The sequence below is a fragment of the Chlorocebus sabaeus genome, chromosome 19 (assembly GCF_047675955.1).
Source record: "Chlorocebus sabaeus isolate Y175 chromosome 19, mChlSab1.0.hap1, whole genome shotgun sequence".
Taxonomy (NCBI): domain Eukaryota; kingdom Metazoa; phylum Chordata; class Mammalia; order Primates; family Cercopithecidae; genus Chlorocebus; species Chlorocebus sabaeus.
In genome coordinates this window covers 14,101,734-14,128,824 of record NC_132922.1, presented here as the reverse complement: position 1 = coordinate 14,128,824, position 27,091 = coordinate 14,101,734, and the positions used below count along the sequence as shown (strand labels likewise).

The 27,091-nt window shown below is 51.0% G+C and overlaps 1 protein-coding gene across 6 annotated transcripts; it reads right to left on the bottom strand.

Moving 5' to 3' along the window:
* Positions 1-8,528: 8,528 nt before the first annotated feature.
* Positions 8,529-26,679, bottom strand: IFT27 (intraflagellar transport 27). Of its 6 annotated transcripts, XR_012089464.1 has the most exons (9): positions 26,233-26,487; positions 25,078-25,194; positions 18,273-18,352; positions 17,798-17,857; positions 16,629-16,688; positions 14,382-14,499; positions 13,368-13,477; positions 11,180-11,255; positions 8,529-8,730 (listed from the first exon to the last, which is right to left on the bottom strand). XR_012089464.1 is itself a non-coding variant. In XM_073006739.1 (8 exons), exons 1-8 carry the CDS (start codon positions 26,264-26,266, stop codon positions 8,632-8,634), a joined length of 678 nt encoding a protein of 225 aa, XP_072862840.1. In that variant the 5' UTR covers positions 26,267-26,487; the 3' UTR covers positions 8,529-8,631. The 6 variants fall into 6 exon arrangements, 5 of the variants coding, with proteins under 5 accessions (XP_072862840.1, XP_007973849.1, XP_072862842.1 ...); XM_073006739.1 differs by lacking the exon at positions 11,180-11,255; XM_073006740.1 differs by lacking the exons at positions 8,529-8,730; positions 11,180-11,255 and adding an exon at positions 11,262-12,095.
* Between the last annotated feature and the right edge of the window lie 412 nt (positions 26,680-27,091).

Genomic DNA, 27,091 nt, shown 5'->3' with positions numbered 1-27,091 from the left:
GCCTTAAACAATTTTTTAATTGATATATCATAGTTGTGCATATTTTGGGGGAGTATATGTGATATGTTGACTGTGTGCTTTTAATTTAAGTGCCATCTGATAAATGATATGGCGACCAGGGAATTTCTGGACTTGGCACTATGAGCTCAGTACGGTCCTTATCTCAGGTTATTTGATGTTTACTGTTGGAATGGCTTGGTCAACTGAAAATTAGGTCATTTGGGCCAGGCTCAGTGGCTCACACCTGTCATCCCAGCACTTTGGGAGGCCAAGGCGGGCGGATCGCCTGAGGTTGGGAGTTCGAGACCAGCCTGGCCAACATGATGAAACCCCGTCTCTACTAAAAATACAAAAATTAGCCAGGCGTGGTGGCATGCGCCTGTAATCCCAGCTACTCGGGAGACTGAGGCAGGTGAATTGCTTGAACCCAGGAGGCGGAGGTTGCAGTGAGCCGAGATTGCGCCATTGCACTCCAGCCTGGGCGACAAGAGTGAGACTTCATCTCAAAAAAAAAAAAAAAAAAAAAAGAAAAAGAAAATTAGGTCATTTTTATCCACGGACTAGTTCTTTTTTGGGTACTTGTAATCAACATATAAATATACTAGTGCGAACCGGAGAGGGTACACTGAAGGTAAGCAATACATCATGGCGTCCACCCAAGAGTCAACCTGCAACTTAGCACAGGCTGTAGGGCCAGAACCAGCCTGTTCTCTATTTTTGTGTGTAGTTCCATGCTTCAAATGTATCTTAATTTTATTTGCTTTTCTCAAATCTGAAATAAATTTTAGTTTTATTTATATTACTTATATTATTTATAACTATAGCCATACACACACACACACACACACACACACACCAGCAGCCGCCACAGCAAGGTCAGTGCTCCCACACACAGGTCTCCTTCCCATCCTCTCCCTGTCCTTAGTGAGGTCTCAGTGCAGAAAGCACCCTGACCTTTGATGGTAGAGATCCTTGTTCCCAGTGGGATTCTACAACCCTCAGAATGACAGGGTCCCCCTGGACTGTGAGCACAGCAGACCAGCTCTTTCTTGGGATTTTAAGAAAACAGACAAGCTTCGCACACAGCTGGGTTGCAGCAGTTTTTTCTTTTCCTTCTTTTTTTGCCTTCAGCCGTGGCAGCCTGCTCCTGATTTCTCTGGAAAGGCAGCTCCTAATTAGAATGGATCGAAGAGTCTTTGCTTCAGCTTTGTTCTCGGTCTCGACTGAATCGTTGCTTTAGGGCTTAATCTGGTGCAGCCGCTGGTTGGCTGATACCCTTGGTTCTCTGAGCTCCTCTCTGGCTCGGGCAGCCTGGCATCCAGGGGGCACCGAGAGCTCTGCAGTGTCACTCTGCCCCCTCTCACTCCAGCCCTCTCTTCCTTCCCTCTTTTTCTCTCCACCTGCCTTCTCTCTCTCTAATTTCCTTTCATTAACGACCCAGGGCTGTCCAGGGTGCCGGTACCCACTGGTAGGAGTGTAAACCGGTACAATTTATCTGCAGGGCAATTTGTCAAATACTATTAAAAGCTTTTTTAAAAAAGTACGTAGACTTTGACTTGGAAAGTCCCTTTCTAGGAATGTGTGTCCTGCAGAAATAATTGGACAGGGGTCCACAGATACGTGCAAGGGGACACTGTCCTTGGCAGTTTTCCTGGGTGACTACCTAGAAACCTGGTGTCCTTCAACTGGATATCATTATGCATGCGTCATGTAATAAACCAAGTGCAAAAGAACCTTTGGGGGTAGATCAGAGAAATTTGAGTGTAGACTGGACAGTAGATGCTCCTGGAGGATTACTGTTAATTTTATGTGGCGTGATAATGGCCTTGTGGTTGGTTTAGAGGCAGTGACTGGAAGGCTGATATTTGGTTTAAATGATTGTAACCACCATCATCATGGCAGGGGAGCAGGACGGATCAAGTGTGGCAGGATCTTGGAAGTTCTGAATCTGGCTGTCAGGCAAATGAGCGTTTATCACGTTGTTCTGTTTTTGTGTAGGTTTTAAAATTCTCTCGATTTACAAAGAAATAAAATGAAGATGTAAAATCATATATATGTATATGATTATACATATAATGGTATATATATATACACATATATTTTGAGACAGAGTCTTGCTCACTGTAACCTCCCCATCCTGGGTTCAAGAGATTCTCCTGCCTCAGCCTCCCGAGTAGCTGGGATTACAGCTGCCCACCACCATCCCTGGCTAACTTTTGTATTTTTGGTAGAGACAGGGTTTCACCATGTTGGCCAGGCTCATCTCGAACTCCTGACCATGAGTGATCCGCCCACCTCGGCCTCCCAATATGTTGGGGTTACAAGTGTGAGCCACTGCACCTGGCCTAAAATCATATTTTCTGACCTGAAATAATATCCTCCAGATATTATTAAATGAAAAGAGATAAGTTCCAAATAGTATATATGGCATTATGACATTTTGTTTTTGGTTTCAAAATATGTACATATTTTTACATGCAGAGGAGAAACGGAGGAGGTGCACACGCTTGGATGTGACGGATGGCTATCTCTGAATGGTAGGATTTGAATATTTTCTACTTTCTTCTTTATGCTTTTTAGTAATAGTTTCTTCTTCTTTTTTTTTTTTTGCAATAAGCACACACTATTTTTATGCTCATAAAAAAGCCGTAGTTACTACAGATGATTTGGAAATCACCTATGAGGCACTGAACGTGTACTATATATCATACCTTCTAAAAGGAGGTTTTATATATTTCCGTCCACCCACAAAAACTGGTGAGGTTAGTGGTATTATTCCAATTTCATAAATAAGAAAATTGAGGATCACAGAGGGTCAGTGCTTTGTCGAAGGACACACCGCTGCAATCCTAATTCTACTCTTCTGGTATGAGCCAGTGCTCTAAACCTTGTCTGCGTCCAGAGGGTCTACAGGGGTATCAGATGTAGTCCCTGCCCTCTAGATGGTGACCCTGTCTTTGCTCTCCTGGTCTCTTGCCCCCATTCTCTTCTCTGGTCACTCCTCTCTGCCCCCCGGAACCAGTTACACAATGGCTTTGGTGAAAATGCGCTTTCCCTCTCAGATCACAGGTGAAACTCGAAAGCTGCCCGTTCAATATTTTCTCCTAATGAGCCTTCCTAGCCTTCTTGCCTTTTTAGAATGGAAACAAGTTCTTAGCTACTGTGCTCCTCATATTCATCAGCTCTGTTTGCTGGCAGGGCAGAAGAATGAACGGGCATCATATACCTAAACATCATATGATCTACAGAGGTTTGGCCAGTCCGAGTTCTTAATCCTGGCTCCATCGCTGACAATTTGCAACCCGGAGAAGTCACTCTCTCTGTGTTTTTCTCTGTCTCTAAAGTAAATAAAGGATAACACACTTTAAAAATCAATTGGTGTTCTGAACAAAAAGGATGGGTGTGTGAAATGAGGACAACTCTAAGGGGCTGAAAATACATTTCCCCAATTTTTGCAAATGCTGGAGATGGTGCGAGCCTTGTCTTCCTTACCCCTTGTCCCCATCAGCTCTCGGTTTCCTTACCTCCAGGCACCTTCTCTCCCACTCTACCCTCCAATTCCTCCAGGCTGATCTTTCCAAAGCAAAAATCCAGGTGAGCCACTTCTAATAATGGCTCTCCACTCCCTTCTGGAAAAAGTCCAACTCCTCTGCTCTGGGTACAAAGAGCTCCGTGTTCTTGCTTCATCCTTGTCTCTGACCTCACCTGCTGGGCACCCCTCTCTCCCCAAACCCTACAATGCACACAGTTCCCCAAGAAGGCCTCCAGTTTCATGCGTCGGGGACTTTGCATATGCTTCCCTTTGTCTGGAATTCTCTTCCCTGGCTAACATCAGGTATTTCCCTGCAAGGTCCCTGGAAACCCTTCCTAGGCAGCAGACCTGGAGCTCCTCCAGGCCACTTCCTCAGTCCTCTCTGATCTCCAATGCAGGGCAGGACCCTGGACAGAGACAAATGCTGGAATAGGAAGCACAGGTGCAAAACCAAAGGTTTCCCTCCGCATCTCCAGGATGGGCACCAATCGTCCAGTAGATGTGGCGTAGTGTAAATTTCAGTTCCCATCCTGGGATCAATTGAATCTGTGCTTCTTGCCACTCCAGTTTGGGCCAGGAAGCTTTTAGTATTCCATTTTTAAAAACACAACATTTCAGCACCAAAATGAATGCATTTTATTTATAGACACTGAAGCAGGTTGCCTCCTGCCCCCAACTCTCCTTCCAGAAGACAGTCTATCCCATGCATGTTTCCCAGATATGGAAAGCTACAGGGCTCCTTTCACAGCAGAAATAGTGTCCAGGGAAACCCCCCTGGCGGGTTGCTCCTACCCCATCCACATCTGAATGGACGCGGCAGGGAAGGGCCTGGGTGTCACGGAGGCAGTGCTTTGGAACTGAGCAACTGTCTCTGAACACCCATCCCACATGCGACTGGCCCCACAGTGTGTCCACCCTCCCAGTCACCTGGGTTTCCCCGCCCTCTGTGGCTGAATCAGGTGATGTCAAGAGGCAGCTAAAAAGTTGCTGTGGAATGGCCAGCCCAGAGCCATGAAAGGAGACAAGAGGCCGGATCCTGGGCCAAACCGCTCTTACAGAAAGCAAGAATTGTAGAGGACAACGAACAGAACCTTCTTCTGAGATCCTAAAGGAGACTGAGGAGGTGGTTCCTCTAACCTCCCTCAGGATTTGAAAGATCCACTTTTTGGGTTCCACTGGAGTTTAGAAATCCAGAGTCGGCTCCTCTTTCTTCTCCATGGACTGCAGGTGACTCTAGGGGCAGGTCTGCATCTCTGGTGTCCCTCCACACCTCCCACGCTCATTGGACTTTACTGAGGTTCAGTGCTGGGCACCAGGAAAAGAAAGTGCTCCACCTCTGAGGGGGCACTGGTGAGCCAACCATGCCTAGAGGGTGCCAGGTGCTCTGACCCTCAAATCCTGCTTAAATGTCACCTTCCAAGTAAGGTCTTCCCGACTTCCCCATTTTAATATTGCAGCCCCCATCCTGGCATGTCCTCTGCACCACTCTGCTCTATTGCCACCTAATAGACTGCAAATTTTACCCGTTCAATTGAACACCTCTCTCACCCCCCTAGAACGTAAGCACCCTGAGGGGAGGCATTTTTGTATTACTCACTGACAAATCCCCAGGATCTAGAACAGGGATTGGCACATAGTAGGTGCTCAGCAAATGCCTGATCCAAGCATTCATTCAGCAAATGCCTTCATTCAGGAATAAAATCTGCAAATGCAGCATGCATTTTGTCAATGTTTGCTATTGAAAGTGGGGTCTTTAGGCAAGTGAAGTAATTAATAGCCACTTGTTAGGTTCCCAAATAGTGCTGGGCGCTGTGAGGATATAAAAGCTCTGATGTCCAGCCAGGCACGGTGGCTCATGCCTGTAATCCCAGCACTTTGGGAGGCGGAGGCGGGTGGATCACCTGAGGTCAGTTGTTCGAGACCAGCCTGGCCAACATGGCGAAACTCCATTCCTACTAAAAAATACAAAAACTAGCCAGGCGCGGTGGTGCGTGTCTGTAATCCCAGCTACTCGGGAGGCTGAGGCCGGAGAATCGCTTGAACCTGGGAGGCTGAGGTTGTGGTGAGCCAAGATCGCACCATTGCATTCCAGCCTGGGCGACAGAACGAGACTCTCAAAAAAAAAAACTCTGATGTCCATCCACCACTGGCTTCCTGTTGCCTTTGGAATAAAATAGAAATTCCTCCCACTGTGGCCCCTGCCTACCTCACCTCCCTCTGCTTCTCCAGCACACACCAGGATATATCTTCACCGGCCTTAAGCTCCTCTATGTTCCAAGCTTGTTCGTGCCTCAGTGCCTTTGCACTTGCTGACCTTGTTGCTGGATCTCAGTGAGAATGTCTCTTCTTCTCATAGTCCTCCCTGTCCCCCCCAAACCAGTTACCCCGCAAATCAATACCCACCTCAGCTCCGTTTTGTCATCTGCACTGCCTGAAATGATCTTGATCATTTATTTACTCGTAGAACCAGTTTCTTGGAGAATCTCAAATCCATGGGCTCTGAAACAAAACCATTTTACTTTTTCCTGATTACTTTTTTCCATCAAGCTCTGCAGAGGTCCCCTTCCCGCTGGGTCTTCCTAGCAGACTGATCCTGACACGTTTCAGACCATCCTAGTCACTGAAAGGCAGGCCAGGTCAGCTCAAACCCCCGGAAGTGTTTGTTCAAATCTCTTTTCCAGAAGGGTGGGGAGGGGAGCAAGGTCTTTTCTTCCTCTGTTTGGAGTAACTTGGAACAGAGGGGCCAGGAAGGAGCTGCGCGTCTTCTGCACAGGCCTCCTCTGGGTCCAGTTCCATCTGTTGTTATCTCCGTGGTGGTGGGGGGCGGGGGAAGTGCCTGGTCGTTTTGGGGCCGAGCCTCCTCTGTTGCTGCGGTCTCCTCAGGAAGGGGCAACCATATTCCCCTCCAGCCCTGCCAGTGAAGAGGCCCCCTACCCTTTTCCAGGTGGGAAACAGCTTCCTTTGTCAGTACCTGTCTGGCCGGCCACACGACTCCACTCCACGTGGGTCCTTCTAGAAGCCCTCCGTGGAACACCTGTGCCGCCCTTCCAGATGTGGTCCTTGCTTTTCCTGCTCCTGGTGCAGGCTTCTCCCCAAGCCTCTCCCCCACGGAACGCCTCCGAGAGGGGACCAAACAGCTCTGGGGATGTGTGCTGAGCTTCCCAAGGGCGCCCTTGCCACCCTGTGCTGCAGCTGGCACCAGGTTCCTGCAGCTCAGAGAGCATCCGACTGGGGTGCCGTCCCAGCCTCCTCTTCCTGGCAGCATCCTGTCTCAGGAGGATCCTCTTGGGCCTCCTTCCCTTGGCGGGGCAAGGGGGTGACGGGGGGGCACCCACTCACCAACACAGTGGTCACCCTCACTCCCGTCTCTCTTGACCATTCGAATCTTATACAGACAGGGAGGAGCGGGGAGCAGGGGGAGGAGGAGCTCACAGCAGCAAGACTAATTCTTCCGTCTTTACTAGGGCCATGGGGAAGGGGGCTGGCCCTAAGCTTCCGTATCTCTTTAGGAGGTGGTTTACTTAGCATCTTTGTTCACAGCTGTGGTCCTGGTAACCAATTCTGGAGCAACTGAAAATGAGCCCGCTGCATCCCTTTGGTTATGGTGAGCCTTCCCTTTCAGGAGATGTGGCACAAAACGAGCAGCCTGGCTGCTAGTGCCTAGGAAAATACCCAGCAAATGGTAGGCCCTTGGTAACGACTTGCTGAAGGCGTGACACGGCCGCTACAGTGGCTTCATGTTGAGTAACAGGAAGAGAAGGGGGATGCGAGAGCCTGACCTTGGCTGACACCGTGTGCCCAGATGCCCTGCACACCCGTTACTTCACTTCTCACAGTGACCTTGAGAGGCAGCCTAACCCCCACCTGCTCCCAGCCAAGCTCGGAAGGAGGCAGAAGAGGATGGCGGCTGGGAGCCGGGCTCTGGCGTCCATGATCCTGGCTCGGCCACCCCTTGGCTAAAGTGTCTTAGTTCTCTGACTCCAGCTCCTCATTTGTAAAAGGGGGATGGTGAGACTCTGCCCTGTAAGGACTAAATTAGCGAATATATGACATGTGCTTAGCTCGTGTAGAGACATGGCAGGTCGTAAACAGGAACCAGGGCAATTTCCATCATTATCATTGGGACAGGCCCAGGTCGGTCCACCCCAATGCCGGCACTCTCTGCATGACGCCCCTCGCTCCTCTGGAGGGAGAGTGATGAAGTCCTCTGGGGCATGGGGGCTGAAAGAAGCCGAGACCCCTGGGGGAAGGTGACAGTCAGGGAGGCCTTGGATGCCAGACCTTGGCCGGCAGCCTGATGTAAAAGGCGATGAGGCACCTCTGTGGGTCTTTAATCAGGGCAGTGAGATGATGAAAGTGGTGTTTTAGAAGATTAATCTGGCAGCAGAGACAGGATGGAGAACAGTCAAGCTCAGTGGAAACGATGATGCCGGTTGCCCAGCTTCCAGAGGAAGGCGGGAGCCCTGGCCTTCCTGCACTCGGCCTTCCTGCACTCAGCCTTCCCTACAGCCGTAGAGGCCGGGCCCTCCACCAAGAGACAGGCACCAAGGGAGGCCGGCAGAGGGCACTGTTCTGCCGGTGACGGAGCCACCTCCAGGGAGGTCTGGCATCTGGCTGCCAGGAGCAGGCAGCAGAATGGACTCTGTCAGCATAAGGAGGGGGCCATCAGCCCCGTCTCAGCCTCAGGACAGGTTCTGAGCTGGGCATTTCAGCTGTGGGAAACTGTAAGCAAACGCTGGGCCAGGCCCTTTCAAAACCCACCGTGGGCTTCACTTTTGCCGTGGGAGGCCCTTTAGGGAGCTGGTGCGCCCTGCCGCGCAGAGTGGGCAGGTCCACCCCCTCAAGCAAGGAGACGTCCCGAAGCACCAGCCTCACAGAAGGGAGGGCCAGGGTTCCAAGTGGGGCTCCCGGCTGCCCTGGAACCGGCAGTGACGCAGTGGCCAAAGTGTACAGTGGAACTAGGGCCACCCAGGCCAAGAGTGAAAGGAGCTGCTGCTTCGACATTTTCTCCTCATTTTATTTAAAGCCGTCATTATACATTAAAAGTGCAAAGGTAATTCTGTCTTCTCCAGTTGTGCAGCACGATCTGCTCCAGCTGTTCACGCCAGCGCCTGGAAAACCTCCACCTTCTCCCGGTAGAGCTGGTGGAACTGCTTAGCCAGGCAGTGGAAAGGGGCTTCGAAGTTTTCCATCTCCTTCTGGAAAGACAGTTTAAAGAGTTGGCTGTGTTACTTTTAGAAGGGTCAGAGGCCCAGCACTCACTCCATGCTTCCCTCATTCAGGGGCTACCTACTTTCCACCTCATTTCATCCTCATACCCTTTGGGGTAGCCACTTTGATGGATGCCAATTTTACAAAAAGGAAACTCAGATGGATTCAGGAAACTCAGAGATGAAGGTACCTTGCAGGAAGCCACACACCTTGTGAATGGTGGAGCTGGGGCCTGAACCCACGTCTGTTTCTACAAAGCCTGTGCTTTTAGTTGTAGTCACTGTATGTGTGATGAGATGTGAAAATGAGACCCTTCCTGTCTTAGTTTTGACTGAGGCTCCAAACGCCAAAGCAAAATACCAGGCAACCAGGAGCCCCCCATCCCGAAGAAGAGCCAGACAGCACGGGGCACCCTCTTCCTAGGCTGGTGCTGGACCCAGGCCTGGGAGGAATCGAGGTGAGGTGGCAGCTGGGCAAGCCAGGAGAGGGCTGCCAACGAGACGGCCTCACTGCCTCCTTTGTCAAACTAAACGGCTGCAGTGGCACTTCCCTGGACCAGCGGGGGCCAAGTGGCGCCAGCCTGGTGCTGTCTTAAGGGGCCTCGGCTGGAACCGCCTCAGGGAGGGTGATGGATCCCAATAAGAATGAACAGCCAGGAACCGGGGCTGCAGGACGGGTGAGGGGGCGCCTGTGAGAAGCAGCCTGCAGGTGAGACAGCGCCACTGATGGGGTGGGGAGGGGCATCTCAGAGGCGTCCACGGGGCACCAGCCGGATCCACCCAGCAGGTATGGAGCGGGCCATGACAGACCCCAACAAACACGCTGCACTACTGGCTCCGGTCTCTCCCTCCCGAAGACTGTGAGAGGAGGTGCGACTTCAAATGAAGTTCAGAATTTTGACAATCACCCAGGGCTGGGCACTTTATACCTGAAATCATGACTATTTTTGTGACTAAAGGGGCCGAAAAGAATTTTTGTTACCTGAGAGAGAAAAGAGAAGTTAAGGAACTTGCCCTAGATTTTATCTAAGGGGTGGAAAAAATGGGCCCCTCCAGGTGCGCAGGGACAGGCTGGAGGCGAACGGAAACGGCAACCTCTCACTTCACAGCCACTCTCGCTCTGTGGGGACACGTGTGCATTCAAAAACTTTTTCAGAAACAAGCTGGCAGAAAAAGGAATGTACTACTTTCAAGACAGTAGCTCAAGCTATGAATGCACTAAGGACCTGTTTTGAGACGATCCCTGGCAGCTGGCAAAAGTGCAACCTTGAGAAGAGGCCGTGAAATATCCCCAGCGAAACAGAAGGATTTCCAAACTGAAGAACGCTGCACAGAAGGCATCAAGCGCGGTGCTTTCGCTGCACAGGTGAGTCGTCTGGGGCCCAGCAGGTGAAGTGGCCCAGCTGGCTGGTTCGGAGCCCAGCCCAGCATCCAGATTCTCTGATTTGGGAAGAGCTGCGTTTCCTCGAGGCCAGCTGGGATGAGAGAAATGTGCGAAGGAAACCAGGTCCCTTGGAGAAAGTTACCTGGACTTTCTAGCCAGGGAAAGCCTAAGCAAATAAAACAGTTGGCCAAGAGGAAAGACAGCGGTGGCAATGCTGAGAGAGTGTAGAGGAAAGAGTGGAGCGTTTGTAGCCCGGACGAACATTTACAGTAAGCGCCCAACAGCCAAAGACTTGAAGGCCATCAACCTCCAGCTGGACATGAGAGCAAGAATTCAGTACATCCTGCCGGGCGCTGCTGTTTGTGCAGAGCACAAGGTCCCAGGCAATGCCAGTGTCGGGGTAAAACACTGCTTCCGTCAAAAGCAGAGTTAAGAGTGGAATGGAAAAAGACTGAGGCCTGCATAGCGCACGCACAGGGATTTCTAAATGGATTCGAAAACACTCAAAAACGCAATCTTGGGAGATCTCAACATAAAAAGGAAGGAATTCAATGCAGGTGAGCCTCAATAGACACCACGGTGTGCTTCTGAAATAGATGGAAATTGAACTATTTTCCAAATACGTGAAGAGGGTTGCCAATGACAGGAATCCTTTTGTCTGATCACTAATCATCATCTCGCTTACCCAGGCAGGACAGCTGTGGAGTACGTCTGTTTAGAGTGAGGGATTCTCAGGGCAGGTTCAGGCTAGTGTTCAGTCTGGCCTAGAATTGTGTTCTGCAGAGTCCCAAAGCAGGCTCTGCGGGAGGCCAGGGTACCCCTTCTAGAAAACCCAAGTTTTCCAGCTGGACAGGCCTGACCCCTAGTCCTGTTTCTAGCCCTTGTTTAACCGTGCGACCAGGGCAAGCTACACAACTTTTCTGAGTCTGTCATCTGTACAACACAGGAGTGTTACGTTGTAGGGCTGTTATGAAGCCTAAACAAATAATGTGTGCAAAACACCTAGCACACAGTAGGCCCTCAATGAACATTACTTCCCCACTCCTCGCTTGCCTGGGAGGGCAGTGATCACCGTGGACTGTTCTTCCACTTGTCTGTAGGGACCTTCTTTGGGTCAGCAGGATGGTCACTGCGGCATTTAGGCAGAGGAGAGAAGGAGATGGGCTTGGCATCAGGCCTTGGCTGCGTCTCAAGCTGCGTTTGGTTATATTTCCTTTTTAATTACAGCTTTCTTAACTGAGCTGCCAGTGGTGCTTCTGTGAGCCTCAACTCAGGGGGGACTAGTTAACTTGCACAGATAATAGCAGTGCTTACTGCAGCCTCTTCAAGCATAGTTTATACCCACCCACTTCAACACCTGAATAGAGTTTAACCGGTAGCCCACTGGCCTTTGGTGACTCATGTTTTGGAGGTTGGGGTGGGTTTTAATTTCCGAGTTCTATCAAGTGTTCCAGGGAATATGGAATATTGGGGTGCGGGGACAATTTCACAAATGAATGGAGGAAGGGGGAATACTGAAATCCTGTTTGCTAGGGCACTACTGCCTACTGCTTTGCACAAAGGTGTGCTGCAGAAAAGATGAGGAACCTACTGTACAGGAAAAGCTGATTTGGACTTCATTAATTTAGCATTTGTGATAACTGGACCAGGGGCAAGGGTGATATTTACCTCTGCACAAGCCATGAATACAAGGATTTAGTAAGTAATAACAGTATAAACAAGATTCCAGGGGCAACATTTATACTTTAAGAAAGCTAACATCTACTGAGTGTTTACCAGGCGCCAGACTTTGTGATCCGTGTTTTATATGCACCATATTACTTGATTCTCATATTTATTACTCAATGGGGATGTATTTTATTATCCTCATTTTACAGGCCTGAGGCACCAACAGTTGAAATAACATGTCCAGGTTCCCACGGCGAGTTCTCCTGCTCTCCATGGGAGGTCAGAGTGCCTGCCTTTACCACTGAAAGGAAGCATGCTGCTTTGAGGGGATTTTATAAGCTTGGACAGCAGCACTGGTCAAGGTTCCTAGATGCAACAGCGGAAGTGCCTAGAGCCAAAGTCAAGCTGGGGCAGCAGATGACCTCTAGAACATTAACCAGCCCATGCGAAGACGATCTCCAGAACATTAACCAGCCCATGTGAAGACAATCTCCAGAACATTAACCAGCCCATGCGAAGACGATCTCCAGAACATTAACCAGCCCATGCGAAGACGATCTCCAGCACATTAACCAGCCCATGACTCTTTTGAGGGCCACAGAATCAGGTCTAAAGGCCACAAGATGAGGTCCAAGTTATGACCATGACTGTGCCAGGCCTGGTGGTCTCCCCAGCTAGCAACCCTGGCAAGGGGCAGGGCAACCAACACCCCGACCCCTGCTGGTTCTGAGATGGATGTCTGGGGCCACTCCTGCTCCTAGAGGGCAGGTCATCACTTCATGCCCTTCCTAGTGGAGTCTCACGTGAGGGATCTGATTAGTGCAGCTTGGGTCACATGCCTGCATCTTGGCCTCAGGGAGGAAGGGACTTTAAAACTCCCAAACACAGGAAGCGGGTTCCTCAGTGCTGGACAGCTAAAATCATGATACATGAGGTTGGTGCAAAAGTAATTGCAGCTTTTGCCATGAAAAGTGTTCTGAAGATGCTGATAACAAATCACTTGCTTTTTCTACTTAATGAGGTCTTTTGATCTTTTAACTGGCAGGAACTTTGTGGCCTGGAGTCACCCTGGGGCTGCAGCAAGGTGAGGATGGGCGGCACTGATGGGAATTAGAGGCCACAAGTCCTAGTCCTGGCTCCACCCTTTACTAATCATGGGACTTTGGACAAGTCACTTCAGCAGCTCAACACTGGAATGGGAACTGTGAGGCCAACTTCTGGTTCACAGGCCTGATTGTGAGGGCCACAGGAAACAATGTTCTAGCAACATCTGAACCCAGAATACTGCATGCAAACGTCAAGGGTCATGATCACCGCACACCATGCACTTCTGTTTCTTACTAGTTGAGATATACCTTTTCCCGGGGTTGGCTGGCTAATCTGCCTTCCTGTTATGTCTAAGCGGCTACTGCTGTACTGAGAAGAGATCTTGGGCTAAGAATGTAAACATCAGTTCCAAATGAGACTCTGCATATGGTGGAATAACAGCTCCCTGCACGTGAGGTCATGTGCAAGACCGCTGCCAGCAGAGGCCCACTCCAGACTTGGCGACGAGGCAAGCGGAGATACTCACCACGGATGTTTCAAAACATTCCAGGCCTTGGCCCAGCGCCCATGCCCGGGCCTCAGCTGAGTCCACTGCTCGCCTGCCGACCAGGTCTGTCTTGTTCCCAACTAAAACACCTACTCAGAAGAAACAACCAAAATATGACACTTCACTGTCACAGTCTGGAAGGACAGCGGGCGAGATGAGAGCACTATTTTTGAGGGGTGTAAAGCATCCTCTAAGAGCTGCCCGACTCAAGGTGGTGAGACCCCACAGGGAAAGCTGGGGGTCTCTCGTGCTGGCCCCGACGGCCACAGAGAGACAGGTGGGCTTTGCTTTTCATGCACAGCTTCTGCTAGATCTTTTTTCTAGACCTCATGTATATCTGTTTCCCTTGCCTCCTTCAAGGGCTGCAAACGCGTGAAGGCGAGGGCCAAATTTATGTGAGCCTTTTAATAATTCCTAGCGCATGGAGCAAACTGTAAACTGGTCATTAATACTAATCTAAGGACTCGGCTCGGAGTCAGGGATTCAGAGGTAATTTAGTTCAGCTCCCAGCTGCATCAGCTGCAGCTAATTTTTGAGCCTGTCTCTGGAGATCACTTTCCCCGGTCTATAATGAGGAGAATTTGTTGATCTCACATAGGGACGAAAAATAAACTGATTTAAAGCATTCAGAAGTGACAACAGGACTTGAATGTTTACTTGTACCCCATAGACAAGAGAAAATTAGGAACTCTTCCCTGGGGTTAGCTTTCTGGAATTAACAACTGATATGACAGCACCCTCCCCTTATTGAGTCGCCCCACAGCTCTGCCAGGTGTGTGTCCTCATTCCCATTTTCTAGACTGGGAGAGGTGTGTGTGGGGACTCACCGAGGCTGGCATGGCTGCTAAGTGGCAGGGCCAGTGTATGCCTCAGGCCATCAAAGTCAAAGCCCGGGGCCCCTTCTCCACCCACAGCTGCCTCTGCAATGCCCTTGTGCTCTTGAACCGAAGGACAGCGATGCCTCTGGGAAACATGGGTGTTTGCGGCTCGTACCTGGGAGAGAGGTGCCTGGAGCCTGGGCCCGAGCCTTCTCCAGCCACTTGCTGCAGTTGTTGAAGGACTGTTCACTGGTCACATCATAGACGAGACATAAGACATTGGGACTCTCCCACTGTGCAAGAGGGACAGGACGAGCATGGGTCAGTAACAGGAAAAGTGACTTCAAGGCTGGGAGACAATTTGGCCTTCCAAGGGAAAGGCTATGGGGAGCAGAGGGAAACAGAAAACTATAAAGGGGATGGGAGTCAGAAAACAGCCACACCCACAGAAGTCAAACAATTTCCCCAAAGGAATGAACGGAGGGCCCCGTTGAGTGGCAGGAGGCAGGGCTGGGGCGGTGCCGCCAAGGACGAGAGCTCATGTCTGGGCCAGGCTCTGCTGGGCACTTCTGCGCCTCACTGTGAAGCCTCCCAACGCGGTGGAGTGTCTGAATATTTCCACTTTGTAGCTGAAGAAACCGAATTCAGGGAGGCTAAGTGACTTGTCCAGGCCTGACAGGCTTTAAAAACAATGACAACGATGACAGAGATGGGGGACGACTGAGGTCTTCTCTACCCAGAAATCTGCTTTCACCTGTGGCTGGCCTCGTTCAGTCATTCTCCACTCATTCTCATCGAGAGCCCACCACCATGCAAGTTATGTTTCTGTGCTTTCCAGCCCTGAAAGAAGATTCTTTCTTCATTAGCCAGCCCTGGGAGCTTATTTGCTTGTATCTTCTTAATAAGGGCTGGCTTTTTAAAATGCAGAGGACACTTTCTGCTTCTCTTGCCATCCCTGCATCAGCCTAATCCAAACCACACCGACAACTGGACAGGGCTCCATGACCCAATTAAGAGCCAAGGCTACACTCTTGGGGGCTGTTGCCTTCAGGGGCTGCTCAGAGTCCTGCGATGTCCTGCTGCCTACCCCGATGTCGGATGGCCCTGTACAGGCTGTGGGTACGCACCCTGGTGCCTGTGACTCTTGGTCATGCCCTGGTTTCTGGATCCCCCAACCTTGCACAATTAGGACCTGGTTTATTTCTGGGGTGTCAGTAACCTTCCAGGATACAGAGGAGAATTCTTTTCCCTCCAGATTGGATTCCCTTTTGGATCCTTGGAAGGCCAGCCCAGAGTCCATTCTAGAGGGCTCCTCCTCACCCTATAAGGCTGTGCTGGCTCCTGGCAGTGTCCGGGATGGGAGGACCGTGAACTAAACTGATGAACCCTTCACTCCACAGATTAACTCTTGAACTCTTGCTAGAACACACTGAACTCTGTTACATGCATGCAGGAGATATCTCAGCATGGTTTTAACTCAAGAAACCCTCCTTCTTCCAGGCTTCAGTGAGGGGATCCTGAAGAGGCCAGGCATCAAGTTAAAGCCAGAGCGGGTGAACCGGGAGTCAGGGCCGGCTGGAGGGAAGGGTGTGAGCTGACGGCTGGCACATGGCCTGGATTTGCCCAAATACATCTTCCCTTCTGCTGGGCATGGCAGCCCCAGTGCCAGGCCATGCACACAGTAGGCAATTGGGGTGAACATCGTGAACCGATGCGTGAAGCCAACCCTGTATGAAATCACTATCATTAGATATACTTCTCTTAGGCGACAAAAAAAAAAGGGGCAGAAAACAGTTTCCATTAAAATGTGGCTGTTCTTGGAAAGGCAGGGGAGGGCTCTGGAGAACTCAAACCTTCTAATTAGCTCACTGGCCCAGATTAGTGAGACTGTTACCATGGAAGGTACAGCAAGCGGATCCTGCGAGGCTGGTGGGACGGGGGTGGATGGGGCGTGGTGAGCCCTGGGCAGCAGCAGGGGCATTTCCCGGAGAAAACCCCAGTGGAACAGCAGAAAGTGAGCCCCATTATAGGCTGAGGCCTCTATAGCACTTCCCAGAGGGGAGGAGGCAGTCTGTACTGTCCTGGGAGGTAGGGGACACCATCTGAAAGGACACCATCAGGAGGGTGTTGCTCTAAAGGAGGGAGGCCTCACAGGGGAGGGCTGCAAGGACTGAGCCGCAAGGCTCTTGGCCCATTGGATCCTGGGCACCCCGAAGCTGGGGCCCGGGCAGGCACGCGCGTCAGCCGCTCCTTCTTGCCAAGTAGCCACGAGTCCTGGGCTGGGAGGAACGCCCCTTAAAGAGGAATGCCATGGGAGCTTCCCAACAGCACAGTGCAGGGAAACTGCTGTGTGAGCACTGTCAGGGACCAGCGTTTCGGCAGGAGGTGGTGATGGTCAGGAAGAAGACCACGTGCTACTTGCCAATTTATCCAGCATTTCCGAAAACAGCTCCTTGCCAGCAGAGTCGAAAATGAAGAGTTCCTACAATCAGAAAAGCAAGAAAGTCTCCACATGGAAAAACCACAAGCTACGAGTCATTGGTATCACTCTCAGCTCACACTAGACTTGTCTTAGGGGTGAAATACAGGCACCCACATCTTCACACATGCTCTGTTCTTTCTCCCAGGCACGAGAGAAGATGACGGGGAAAGGAGCGAACTCCAGAGTCTTAGAGAGGCGGTACGACGGGTTCTCGCACCGACCAGCACTTTCTGTGTGGAATCTCACCTCTTGTAACCCTGAGTGCAAAAATACCAGGAACAAGCTGACTTCCCACCTGGCAGAACAGAATGTTAAACAGGCCGGCGAGCGCTCTGGTTTCCAAAAGGTCATTCTGCACTTTGTTAACCAAATTGATTTTCAGATCTTAGAACAATTCTTTCTAAAGGAGGTCACCGAGTAGGCCTGGGGAAGGTGTTTAAAGTAGGACATTCTGTCACCCTTCTGGGATGGCTAAGGAGTGATGCAGACAGAGGGTGCGGGATGACCCTTCCTGCCCTGTCCAAACCTTCCCCAGCTCACGTGAGAGCCCCCAGGGCTGCTCCCCTAGGAAATCACCCCTCGGCTCCCCGCCAAGCTCCCTCCTGGCACTGGGTATTTCCTGGCTGGCCTCTGATCCCCAGCATATGCCGTCTGAACATCAGTGCCACGGTCTGTTTTGCATATTGGTTACCTGGGCACTCACCTTTCTCTTCATCAGAAGTACTTATACTTTTATACTTTTTTTTTTTTTCTCAGACCTCTTTAGGAATCTGGTGAAAGCTACAAACCCTCTCTCTAGAAAAGTACACACAAACATAAAACCTTGCAATCCACTTTCAAGAGCCCCAGGTTCCCATACAGAGACTCAAGAACCTTGATAGTAGAGAACAAGTTCTTTGAGGGCCAGGCCCATATCCTAGTCCTCCTTCCTGCCTCCTCCACCTCCTCAGTCCCTCCCCTGAATGCTTCCTGATTCTATTCCGAAATGCTCAGACAAGTCCAGGCCACAGCCTTGCCCTACATCTCTCCTAGGGAGGGTGGTGTGACCACAGAGACCCTGGGCCCAGCTGGGGGAGCCCTGAGTTCCCTTGGGTAAAGGCATCACTCACCACACTGTCTCCCGTGTCAGGAACTGGCACTGTCTTCACCACCAAATCCATTCCTGTTGTCTACCGAGGAACACCAAGAATGTTAGCATTGAGGGCCCCCAAAGCGGGAGCCTGTTACAGGAGGACACACAAGCACCCCGATCCCAGGGGGGCTATCTCCAGTGGAAGGGTTTGTTCTGGACTCATTCTGGTGAGAAGCAGCTCAGTGTGCCGAAGTCAGAGAGGACCCACTAGTCCTCTCCACCTCCCTGCCCCGACATGAGCTGCTACACATGGTGGCCAAGTTGCTTGTGGCCAGTCTGCTCTGTAGCCGACCTCTCACCCTGGGCTAGTGGAAAAAATGATCTCTACGTGGCCCTCCGAGCAGCTTCTCATCAGCTGTCTTAAGGCTTCTTCAAGGAACCGCAGTCACTCACTCACGGTGACTGAGCACTTCTCTTTAAGCCATGGCCAGGTCTCGACCCCCCCAGCTCACCAGGGTGTAGCTCTTCTGGAAATGGGCCCCGTCACTGCGGAAGATCTGCGCCAGGGCGGTCTTGCCCACTGCTGGGTCTCCTGTGAGGTCAGAAAAGAAGAAAAAGAACGCCTCCGTTCTCATCCGACTTGAGAATCTCTCACTGCAGAACATTAGTCTAGAAACCAAAAACTTCAGTGAGTTTTGAGAGATGTACTTGCCTCTCACAGGAACTTGTTCGGAGGCCGTGGGCAGGGCACAGGTCTGTGAGACTGATCTGCAAACCTCACAGCAGCCAGAGCACATTCCTGCATGGCTAAGCCTTTTATCCACGGGAACTGACCCAGAAGGTAACAGAGCTTACGGAGGGCTCTGGGGCCCTGGAAATGGAACTGACGCTCTCCCACTGAAACACGCCCTATGGGGAAAAGCTGTCACTTCCAAACTGGAATTTACTTTCAAGTCTTGAAGGTAAAGAAGTGTGACTGGCACTGACAGGCAGACTCACCTGTCAACTGACCCAATCTGGGTTGACAGCTTCCACCTGAATACTATTTTGGGTGGGGGGTCAGGGATGGAAGGGTCTCTGCGTTTGTGGGAAGCAAGAAGTATGAGGCTATGTTCATCATCCTGAAATCTCTTTCTAAATGCTATGCTCCGTCTCCATCGCGGAGTGCCCGTCTGTGACCCGAGGATTCATCTTCCCAGAGGCCTCTCCACCAATTCTATTTGCAATAGCAGTCACCTCCTCCAAGCTCGTCTCTCACCTACTGGCTTTATCTCCCTCTCCTCTGCTGCTCAACAGCCCCAGAAACTGGTCCCTCAGAACTAAAGGTTTATGTCGCAGTTTTCGGTCTCAGACCTGAGCCTTTCACAAGATGGCTGGGCGCCATTTAATCGAGCGCTTCTCCTGTGCCCGTCACAGGTGCTGGAAGCTCTCCCTGCCCGTCTTTAATTTCCCTTTGCCCTCCCCATTTTCCGTCTCATGACTCTGCTGAGCCTCCTTTGATGCCGATTCTTTCCATGTTCTACCTCTTTTTCTCCTGAGTCTTACATGAGCCTCCTTTGATGCTGATTCTTTCCATGTTTTACCTCTTTTCCTCCTGAGTCTTACATGGACTTGCACTCCACCGTCCAGGCCCTGGCAGAACACGTGCTTTCGGCTTCTCATCCTCTGGATGCTTAGCAAAATCAGCACCGCACTCCGCGGCTTCCAACTCGTATCACTTGGTACTGTCTCTTCACCTTTGCTTCCCACTTTACAGTCGGCTTCAACACTTCTTTCCTCAACTTCTCGACAGTCTGCCACTGTTCGCTTTTCAGTTTTGACTTTTCCCACCTATAATTTTCTCTTGTAAGACAATTATTTCAATGCTTGTGTCATTTCATTTTATGTGAACTCCTCCAGGTTTGAGTGAGCTATTCAGGTCCTGCTTTTCTATTTGTCATCACTCCTTAGAAGGGAACCAACAAGTGCTGAGCCCCCCTCATGGACCTGTTCACACAATCCCATTCATTCCTTCTCCACCAAGGTATCATTAACCTCACCTGACAGATGAAGAGACTGAGGCTCAGAGAGGCTGGGTAACTTGCCCGGGATTCCAACCTCATGCTCTTCCCAGACCTTGCCCCTCTCCTAGAGCTCAGGGACCACTTCTGATCCTTTTCTTGTTTTGAGACGGAGTCTCTGTCACACAGGCTGGGGTGCAGTGGCGTGATCTTGGCTCGCTGCAACCTCCGCCTCCCGGGTTCAAGTGATTGTCCTGTCTCAGCCTCCTGAGTAGCTGGGACTACAGGTGCGCACCACCACGCCCAGCTAATTTTTGTATTTTTAGTATAGATGGGGTTTCACCACGTTGGCCGGCCTGGTCGTGAATTCTTGACCTCGGGTGATCTGCCTGCCTCTGCTCCCAAAGTGCTGGGATTACAGGCATGAGTTCTGACCCATTTTTAATGCTGCCCCTCCAGGCCCTCCTCACCGCAGCCTTCCATGACATCTGGGGCAACCACAGCCTAGACCGTCACGGGGTACCCGTCCATCTCGGAAGCAAACAGAGCGCGTCGCTTTCCTTCCTTGGGCCCTGACTGCGCCCGCCCTGCCGACTCCAGTTCTGCTCCTGAATCCAGCTGGAAATCGGCTCCTTCTGCTTATGAGATTCCTCACAGATTTGTTCTGGTTAATTTCATAAATCTTTCCTCTGACTGTCAGTCACAGTCACCAACACTTACAGGAAACCGCCTGTGTTGGCTATGAGGGCTCAGAAGCACAGGGAGGTGAAATAACTGATAAACACATTTGCAGAGCAACAGGATGACAAGTGCAAATTCAAATAGCACAAACTGAGAAGCAAGGCGTCTGGGGAGCATCGAGGAAAGAAACGAATGAGAGGGTTCACTGGGGAAGGAGGCTTCCCTAGGGGCAAGGGCTGGGCCTGGGGGTGACAGCAGGCAGGGCTCTGCAAGACCGAGAGGATGACGTCTGCAAGGGCACGATGTGAGGTCACCTGTGACCTCACAGTTGCCAAGGCCGATGGCCTTTTCTTGGTTCTCATCCTCCTTGACGTCTCTGAAGGATGTGAGTCAGCCTGAAGCGACCCCTTCCTTCCCGAGTCCGGTCCCCATGGCCTCAGTGACCCTGCCCTGGCCTGGTTCTCCTGCCATCTGCCTGCCCCATGCTCCCCGAGTGTAGGCATTCCCACAGGCCTGTCCTCGGTGGCGCTCTGCTCCCAGTCCACTCCATCCCACTGACTCTTGTCACCTTGACAGAGGGCAGGCTCTCCCTCCCAAGCTTTGTCTATATATCCAAAAACCCGTGTGCATTGCCAGTTGCCATTAGAATGAAGGATCTTCCTCCAACCTCAGTCTGTCTACGGCCAAGCTCTGTCATGCCCTGGTCTTGAGTGGGTCATCCCCCTCGCCCATGCTTTCTGTTCGTGATGCCACCATGTATTTTCATCGTCCCCAGATTCAACAGGTCACCTCTGACTGCTCCTCCTCCTTCCTCCTGTCTCCAGGCAGCCTCCCTTGCATTCCTCACATCCTTGGCTGAGTCTCAGCCCATCTCTGCTCGGCCCTCCCTGCTGACCCCGCCGCCCCAGTTAGCTCAGACCTCACGGCTGGGTTTCTGTCTCAGCCTCAAGTCCTTCCGTGGTGTGCTGGAGAGGGGGCCTCTGCACACGTTTCTCCCCTGCTAGGAGCTTCCTATTAGGTGTTGCCAATGGGAGTTCTGGAAGAAGAGGGGAAGGCCGGCGTCAGGGGAGAGGACGTTGCTCTTCCCGCCTGCTTCTCCTTTTTCTTAGCACTACCCTAGCAATGGCCTGCACCCCAGCAGCACTAACTGCTTCCGGTCTTGGTTTTTTTTGTGTGTGTGTGTTTCCCTACTCCTAGACCAGCCTTATTGTTGCCCCCAGAGGAACCAGCACCAGTGGGCAGTGCCCTCTTCTCAGAGATCCACACCTCGGCTCCCAGGGCCCCTCCTCCCTGCTTCTGGGCTGAGAGCCCCACATGCTTCCCTCTGCTTCCCCAGCCCGAGAGGCGGTGCTCCTTCCTGCAGTTACTACCCGTGCTGCCTCAGTCTCCCCCTTCCAGTCCTCCAGCACCTCTGTCATTAACATCCTACTGAAATCCTCACCATTGAAATGCTGAGTAGAGTTGCTGGTTTTTGCCTGGCCCCTGACTTATGTAGTCCTTGGTACCGGGAGTGGTCTTAAAACATAGACCCTCCAGGATGATTTGGAACTGGTTTGGCGTGTCTTGCCCTGAACACAGGGCTGGGCTCCTCCCAGTGGGAAATGGGTCCTGGTGCTCTGTGGCATGTGCTGGAGTCCTGCGGGGGGTGACTGAACTCCTGAGGTGCTGGCACCCGCCGGGCAGGGCCCCTTCTTCAGGGGTCCGGATCCCAGCTCCCTGGGGCTCTTCCAGCTTCTGACACCCCCGACCTCTGCCCGCCACTCTGCGTCATCTCAGTGCTGCCTTCTTGCTTCCTCAGTTCTCCACCGCCTGATGAACCGATTCCATATAATACAATGTCTCTGCTGAAATGGCGACTGCGTTTTCTGTCTTCCTGACTGTGCCTTCACTGAAAACACTTCTCTCCTCTTCTTTCTCTCTCCCGGCTCTAATCCGCCCAGAGCGTGGCATCCACAGATGGACCCTCATAACACAGTGCCTCCATCTTGGCAAACCTTCACACAAACCCCACTGAGGATTCCTTCATGGCCTACCCATCTCCACGGTCAGCCCTAACCCACCTTCCCACTCTTTCCCCAACAATCCCTTACCCCAAATCTGGGCTCTGCATTCCTGTTCTCCCAGTCCCTGAAAATTCCTCAAGGCCACCTCCTTCCAGGTACCCCTAGACCAAATTCAAATCCCGTCCATTCGCTGCAAGGAAATCTCAAATAATACCCTTCCTGCACAGCCTCTGAAGGCCATCTCTCCCTCCTTCGTCTTTATCTGTGTGGCTAATGTGGATCATTGCTCAGCAGCAGTGCAAGATGTGATGTCAGAGCAGCCCTCCCAGGAGACTCTATTACCATCTCCATGTATATCAAGAGGCAGAATATCACGGTATTTAAGGGCACAGACTGTGAAGCCAGATTCCAGCTCCATCACTTTCTAGCTGTGTGACTTTAAATCAGTGAGTTAACCTCTCTGTGCCTCAGTTGCAACATGTATAACACAGGATAATCATAGCACCTAACTTGCAGAATTGTTATGAGGATTTAATGAGTTAGTATGTACAGTGCCTGGCATAGATAAGTACTATTTAAGTGTTTTTTTAAAAAGTAAATAAAATATAGATCAATGTCAAATGTTGTTTTCTCTCTTCTCCAGAACCAGAACAAGCAGCAGCTGTGCCTGGAGGTATTTCCCTGCATCTGGCACACAAAGGGCATTTGCTTTGTGTTCGCTGTGTTAGAACTTATCACGTGCATCTTAATTCTTCCTTGAATGCAACCGCTTCATGCTTGCATGCCCACTGCACCTTGCACGGTGACTTAGACACAGCAGGTGCCCAGTGAGTATCTGTTCAACGCATTAACACTTGAACTGAACATCAGGTCCTTCAATGACTAGTTATGTGACAGAAAAAACAGAATAACACAGTTTCAGCAGTAGGGCTGTGGGTCATGGATGGAAAAACAAAACCAATGGCGTGTGTGTGGCAGGGGTGGGTGGGGGGGTGTCAAAGGGGGTTGATTTCTGGGCTGAGGTCTTTTGGCCCCTGGGAACTTTCAAGAGGAAATGCTGTGGAAGCCTTGAAGAGGCTGCAGATTTAGGCGCAGGCTGGAGTTCAGGAGCCATTAACTAGGCAGTGGCTGCATTCAGGTGAAAGAACTGCCCGAGGGAGTTGGGGTAAAGAAGGGCACAAAGAGGCCAGGCACGGTGGGTGGCTCACGCCTGTAATCCCAGCATTCTGGGAGGCTGAGGCGGGCGGTTCACTTGAGGTCTGGAGTTCGAGACCAGCCTGACCAACATGGCGAAACCTCATCTCTACTAAAAATACAAAAATTAACTGGGCATGGTGATGTGTGCCTGTAACCCCAGCTGCGTGGGAGGCTGAGTTGGGAGGCGGAAGTTGCGGTGAGCTAAGATTGTGCACCACTGCACTCCAGCCTGGGAGACAGAGTGAAATTACGCCAAAAGAAAAAAAAAAAAAAAAGGGCTGGGCGCAGTGGCTCACGCCTGTAATCCCAGCACTTTGGGAGGCTGAGGCGGGCGGATCACCTGAGGTCAGGAGTTCAAGACCAGCCTGGCTAACATGGTGAAACCCTGTCTCCACTAAAAAATACAAAAAATTAGCTGGGCATGGTGGTGGGTGCCTGTAATCCCAGCTACTCGGGAAGCTGAGGCAGGAGAATCGCTTGAACCCGGGAGGCGGAGGTTGCAGTGAGCTGAGATTGTGCCACTGCACTCCAGCCTGGGCTACGAGAGTGAAATTCCATCTTAAAAAAAAAAAAAAAAAGACAGAAAAAGGCCCAGAGGAGCACAGCTTGAGGACAGTGTAGCTTCGGCTAAAGCCCTGGAAATCAGACTAGGATCCAGGGTCTGGATCATATAGCTCTGCCGCTTCCAGCTCTGTGACCCAAGGCAAACGTTCTCATTTTTCTGGGCCTCAGTTGCCGCATCTGTAGATGAAGATGGCAATAAGACCAATCCCCCAGGGTTGCTATGAGGATTCAGTGAGACCACCTGTACCGAGGGTCTAGCACCGAGCTGATGCACCCAAAGTGCTCATTAAGTTAGCTCCATGATGAAAACCGAATTTAAAAAGAACACAGAGAGAAGCCCATTTAAAAAAAAAAAAAGTAACTTCAGAAAATAATATTCCCACCTTATCCATAAGGAAATTAAAGCTCAAAAAAGTGCTTTGTCCAAGATGACACAGCCAATAAGAGGAACAGGCAAAATTACTTTTGTTACACAACACTGCCTCCTCTGGTGTTCTGGAAACTGGAGACTCTCCTGAGAACCATTAATTTCTTTTGCTCCAGTATGATTCCGTTACTACTGTCAGTCATCTTTCTGTGTGACCCTTTTATTTTCAAATTATAAAAGCCATTAAAAATATCATAATTTATTCTCAGTCTGGAAGAGGGCAATTTTTTAAAAAAGAAATCTTTTTCTCTATATAATGTCTCACCACTTCTTTCCTGAGCTGGCCAGGGAAGCCTGGAAAGGTCACAGGTTTGAACAGAAACACGAGTTAAGAGTTCTGGAGTTGGGCAGATCGAGGGGCTGAAATCCTGCCTAGGAGCTTCACTAGGGGTTGACCTTGGCTGACATCTCTCAGTGCTTCAGTAAGATCACAACAATCCAGTACCTGGCCGGGTGCGGTGACACATGCCTGCGATCCCAACACTTTGCGAGGCCGAGACGGGCGGATCGCCTGAGTTCAGGAGTTCGAGACCAGTCTGGCCAACATGGTGAAACCCCGTCTCTATTAAAAATACAAAAAAAAAAAAAAAAAAAAAATTAGCCGGGCATGGTGGTGCGTGCCTGTAATCCCAGCTACTCGGGAGGCTGAGGCAGGGGAATTGCTTGAACCAGGGAGGTGGAGGTTGCAGTGAGTCGAGATCGCGCCACTGCCCTCCAACCTGGGTGACAGCGTGAGACTCTGTCTCAAAAAAAAAAAAAAAAAAAAAAAAATCCAGTACCTAGCCCAGTGTGCTATGGTGAGATGATTACATGAAATATGTGTGCCTCACATGCAGTAAGGACTTAGTAGCATGCATATGTGTTTCGTAGTCTATAATCCAAGCTATTGTTTTTCTAAATGTGCAGAGTGACACAAGGGGCACACTACAAATGTGCATGCCGTATATTCATCCATTCTGAAAGTATTTATTGAGTACCCACTATGTTCCAGGCATTGTTCTGGATGCTTGGGATGTATCAGTCAACAAAACAAAGATTCCTGCCTTTAGGAGTCTCAACATTTATGCCCTTCTTGGAGAGGGGCAGCACAGTAACTTTGGGTCTTAAAGACAACACACAAGTGCCTTTTGCAAACTCTGGTCACTACGCTCAGGTCACCGTTATCAGAGGGGGTGAGGTCAGGGAAAAAAAAATTCCCATAGTAAAGACTACCAAAGTCACTGATGCCTAACTTTGGGGTACAGTAAATGTTTAGCTAAAGCACTCAAGGTTTGCTTAAGTTTTGTTTGTTTTGTTTTAACAAGTCTGCTCCTCCAGAGTTTTAACTAGTGATTTTTTAACGAGTCGGCTCAACAGGTAAAGGTGGTCTCAGAGTATGTGACAGGGAGCAGGGGAAAATCCACTGGAGGAGCGAAGTACTCTGGAAGATCATTCTTCCGCGCCTAATGTAACTTCCTGTATCAGTAATTGCAGTAACTCGCCTTCGGCAGAGAGAAAGGAAAAGAAGGTAGGCAATTTAGGTGAACAAAAGCTTTGGATGAATTATGAAGGCTCTGGACTCCAGAGACCACCGTATTCAAGCGCAAATTTTCAGACTCACCTGCCAGGATGCATTTGGCTGCCAGCTTCACCATGGTAACCAACACTCCCGCGAGCCGTACCCAGAGCACAAGAGCGGCTGCTAGAGGCGCGGGTGGGTGCGCTTCGGGCCCTGGGCTGGCCTGGGACGGGAAGGTGGGGAGGGCTGATCTCAAGGGCCAGTGGCCGCGACGGGACTGGGGATGACCAAACCCGGCCCTTCTGGGCTGAGAGCGAAAATCGGGCGCTGGGGGCGAGTGGGCAGGGGAGGGCTCCCGGTGGGCCCGGCTCGAGGCCCGACACGGCAGTCTGAAAAGGTGCAAGAGAGCGGACACGGTCTGTGCTCCCCGCCCAGCCCCTCAGCACAGCCCTACCCAGCGGGATCAGGGTAAGACGACCCGGCTCTCCTCCGGCCACAAGTACAGCGCCTAACGCACTCACTAGGTAACCATAGCCCACCTGCCCCGCCTCCTCCTCCTCGCTGACCCTCGATTGGCTGCCGCCAAAAGCTCTCACCCTCGAGGGCTCGCAAAAATCCAATGGGAGTAAGGAGTTGGGATAACAGCCTTTTCTTGAGATGCAACTCGTAGGATTATCTGTTCTTCAAGTTCATTCTGCTTGACGAGTGGTTGCTATTGACGTCAGTCAACTGCATATCCCGCCCCCACTGCGCCCCACAGTCCCGAGATAAAGAAGCCTCCACGTCAAGCAGCTAGAAGCGGTGATAAAAGAAGCTTTCTGATTGGTCAGAGCCTGGCTTGGCCCGTCTTCGGGTTGAATGGGGATTCGCCACTCCCGCTGTCCTTCTAGAAGTGGGTTCGCCTACAGTGGGGCAGGTTGGGCGCTAGACTGTCTGGAGTGGCGCCTGCGCAGTGGGCCAG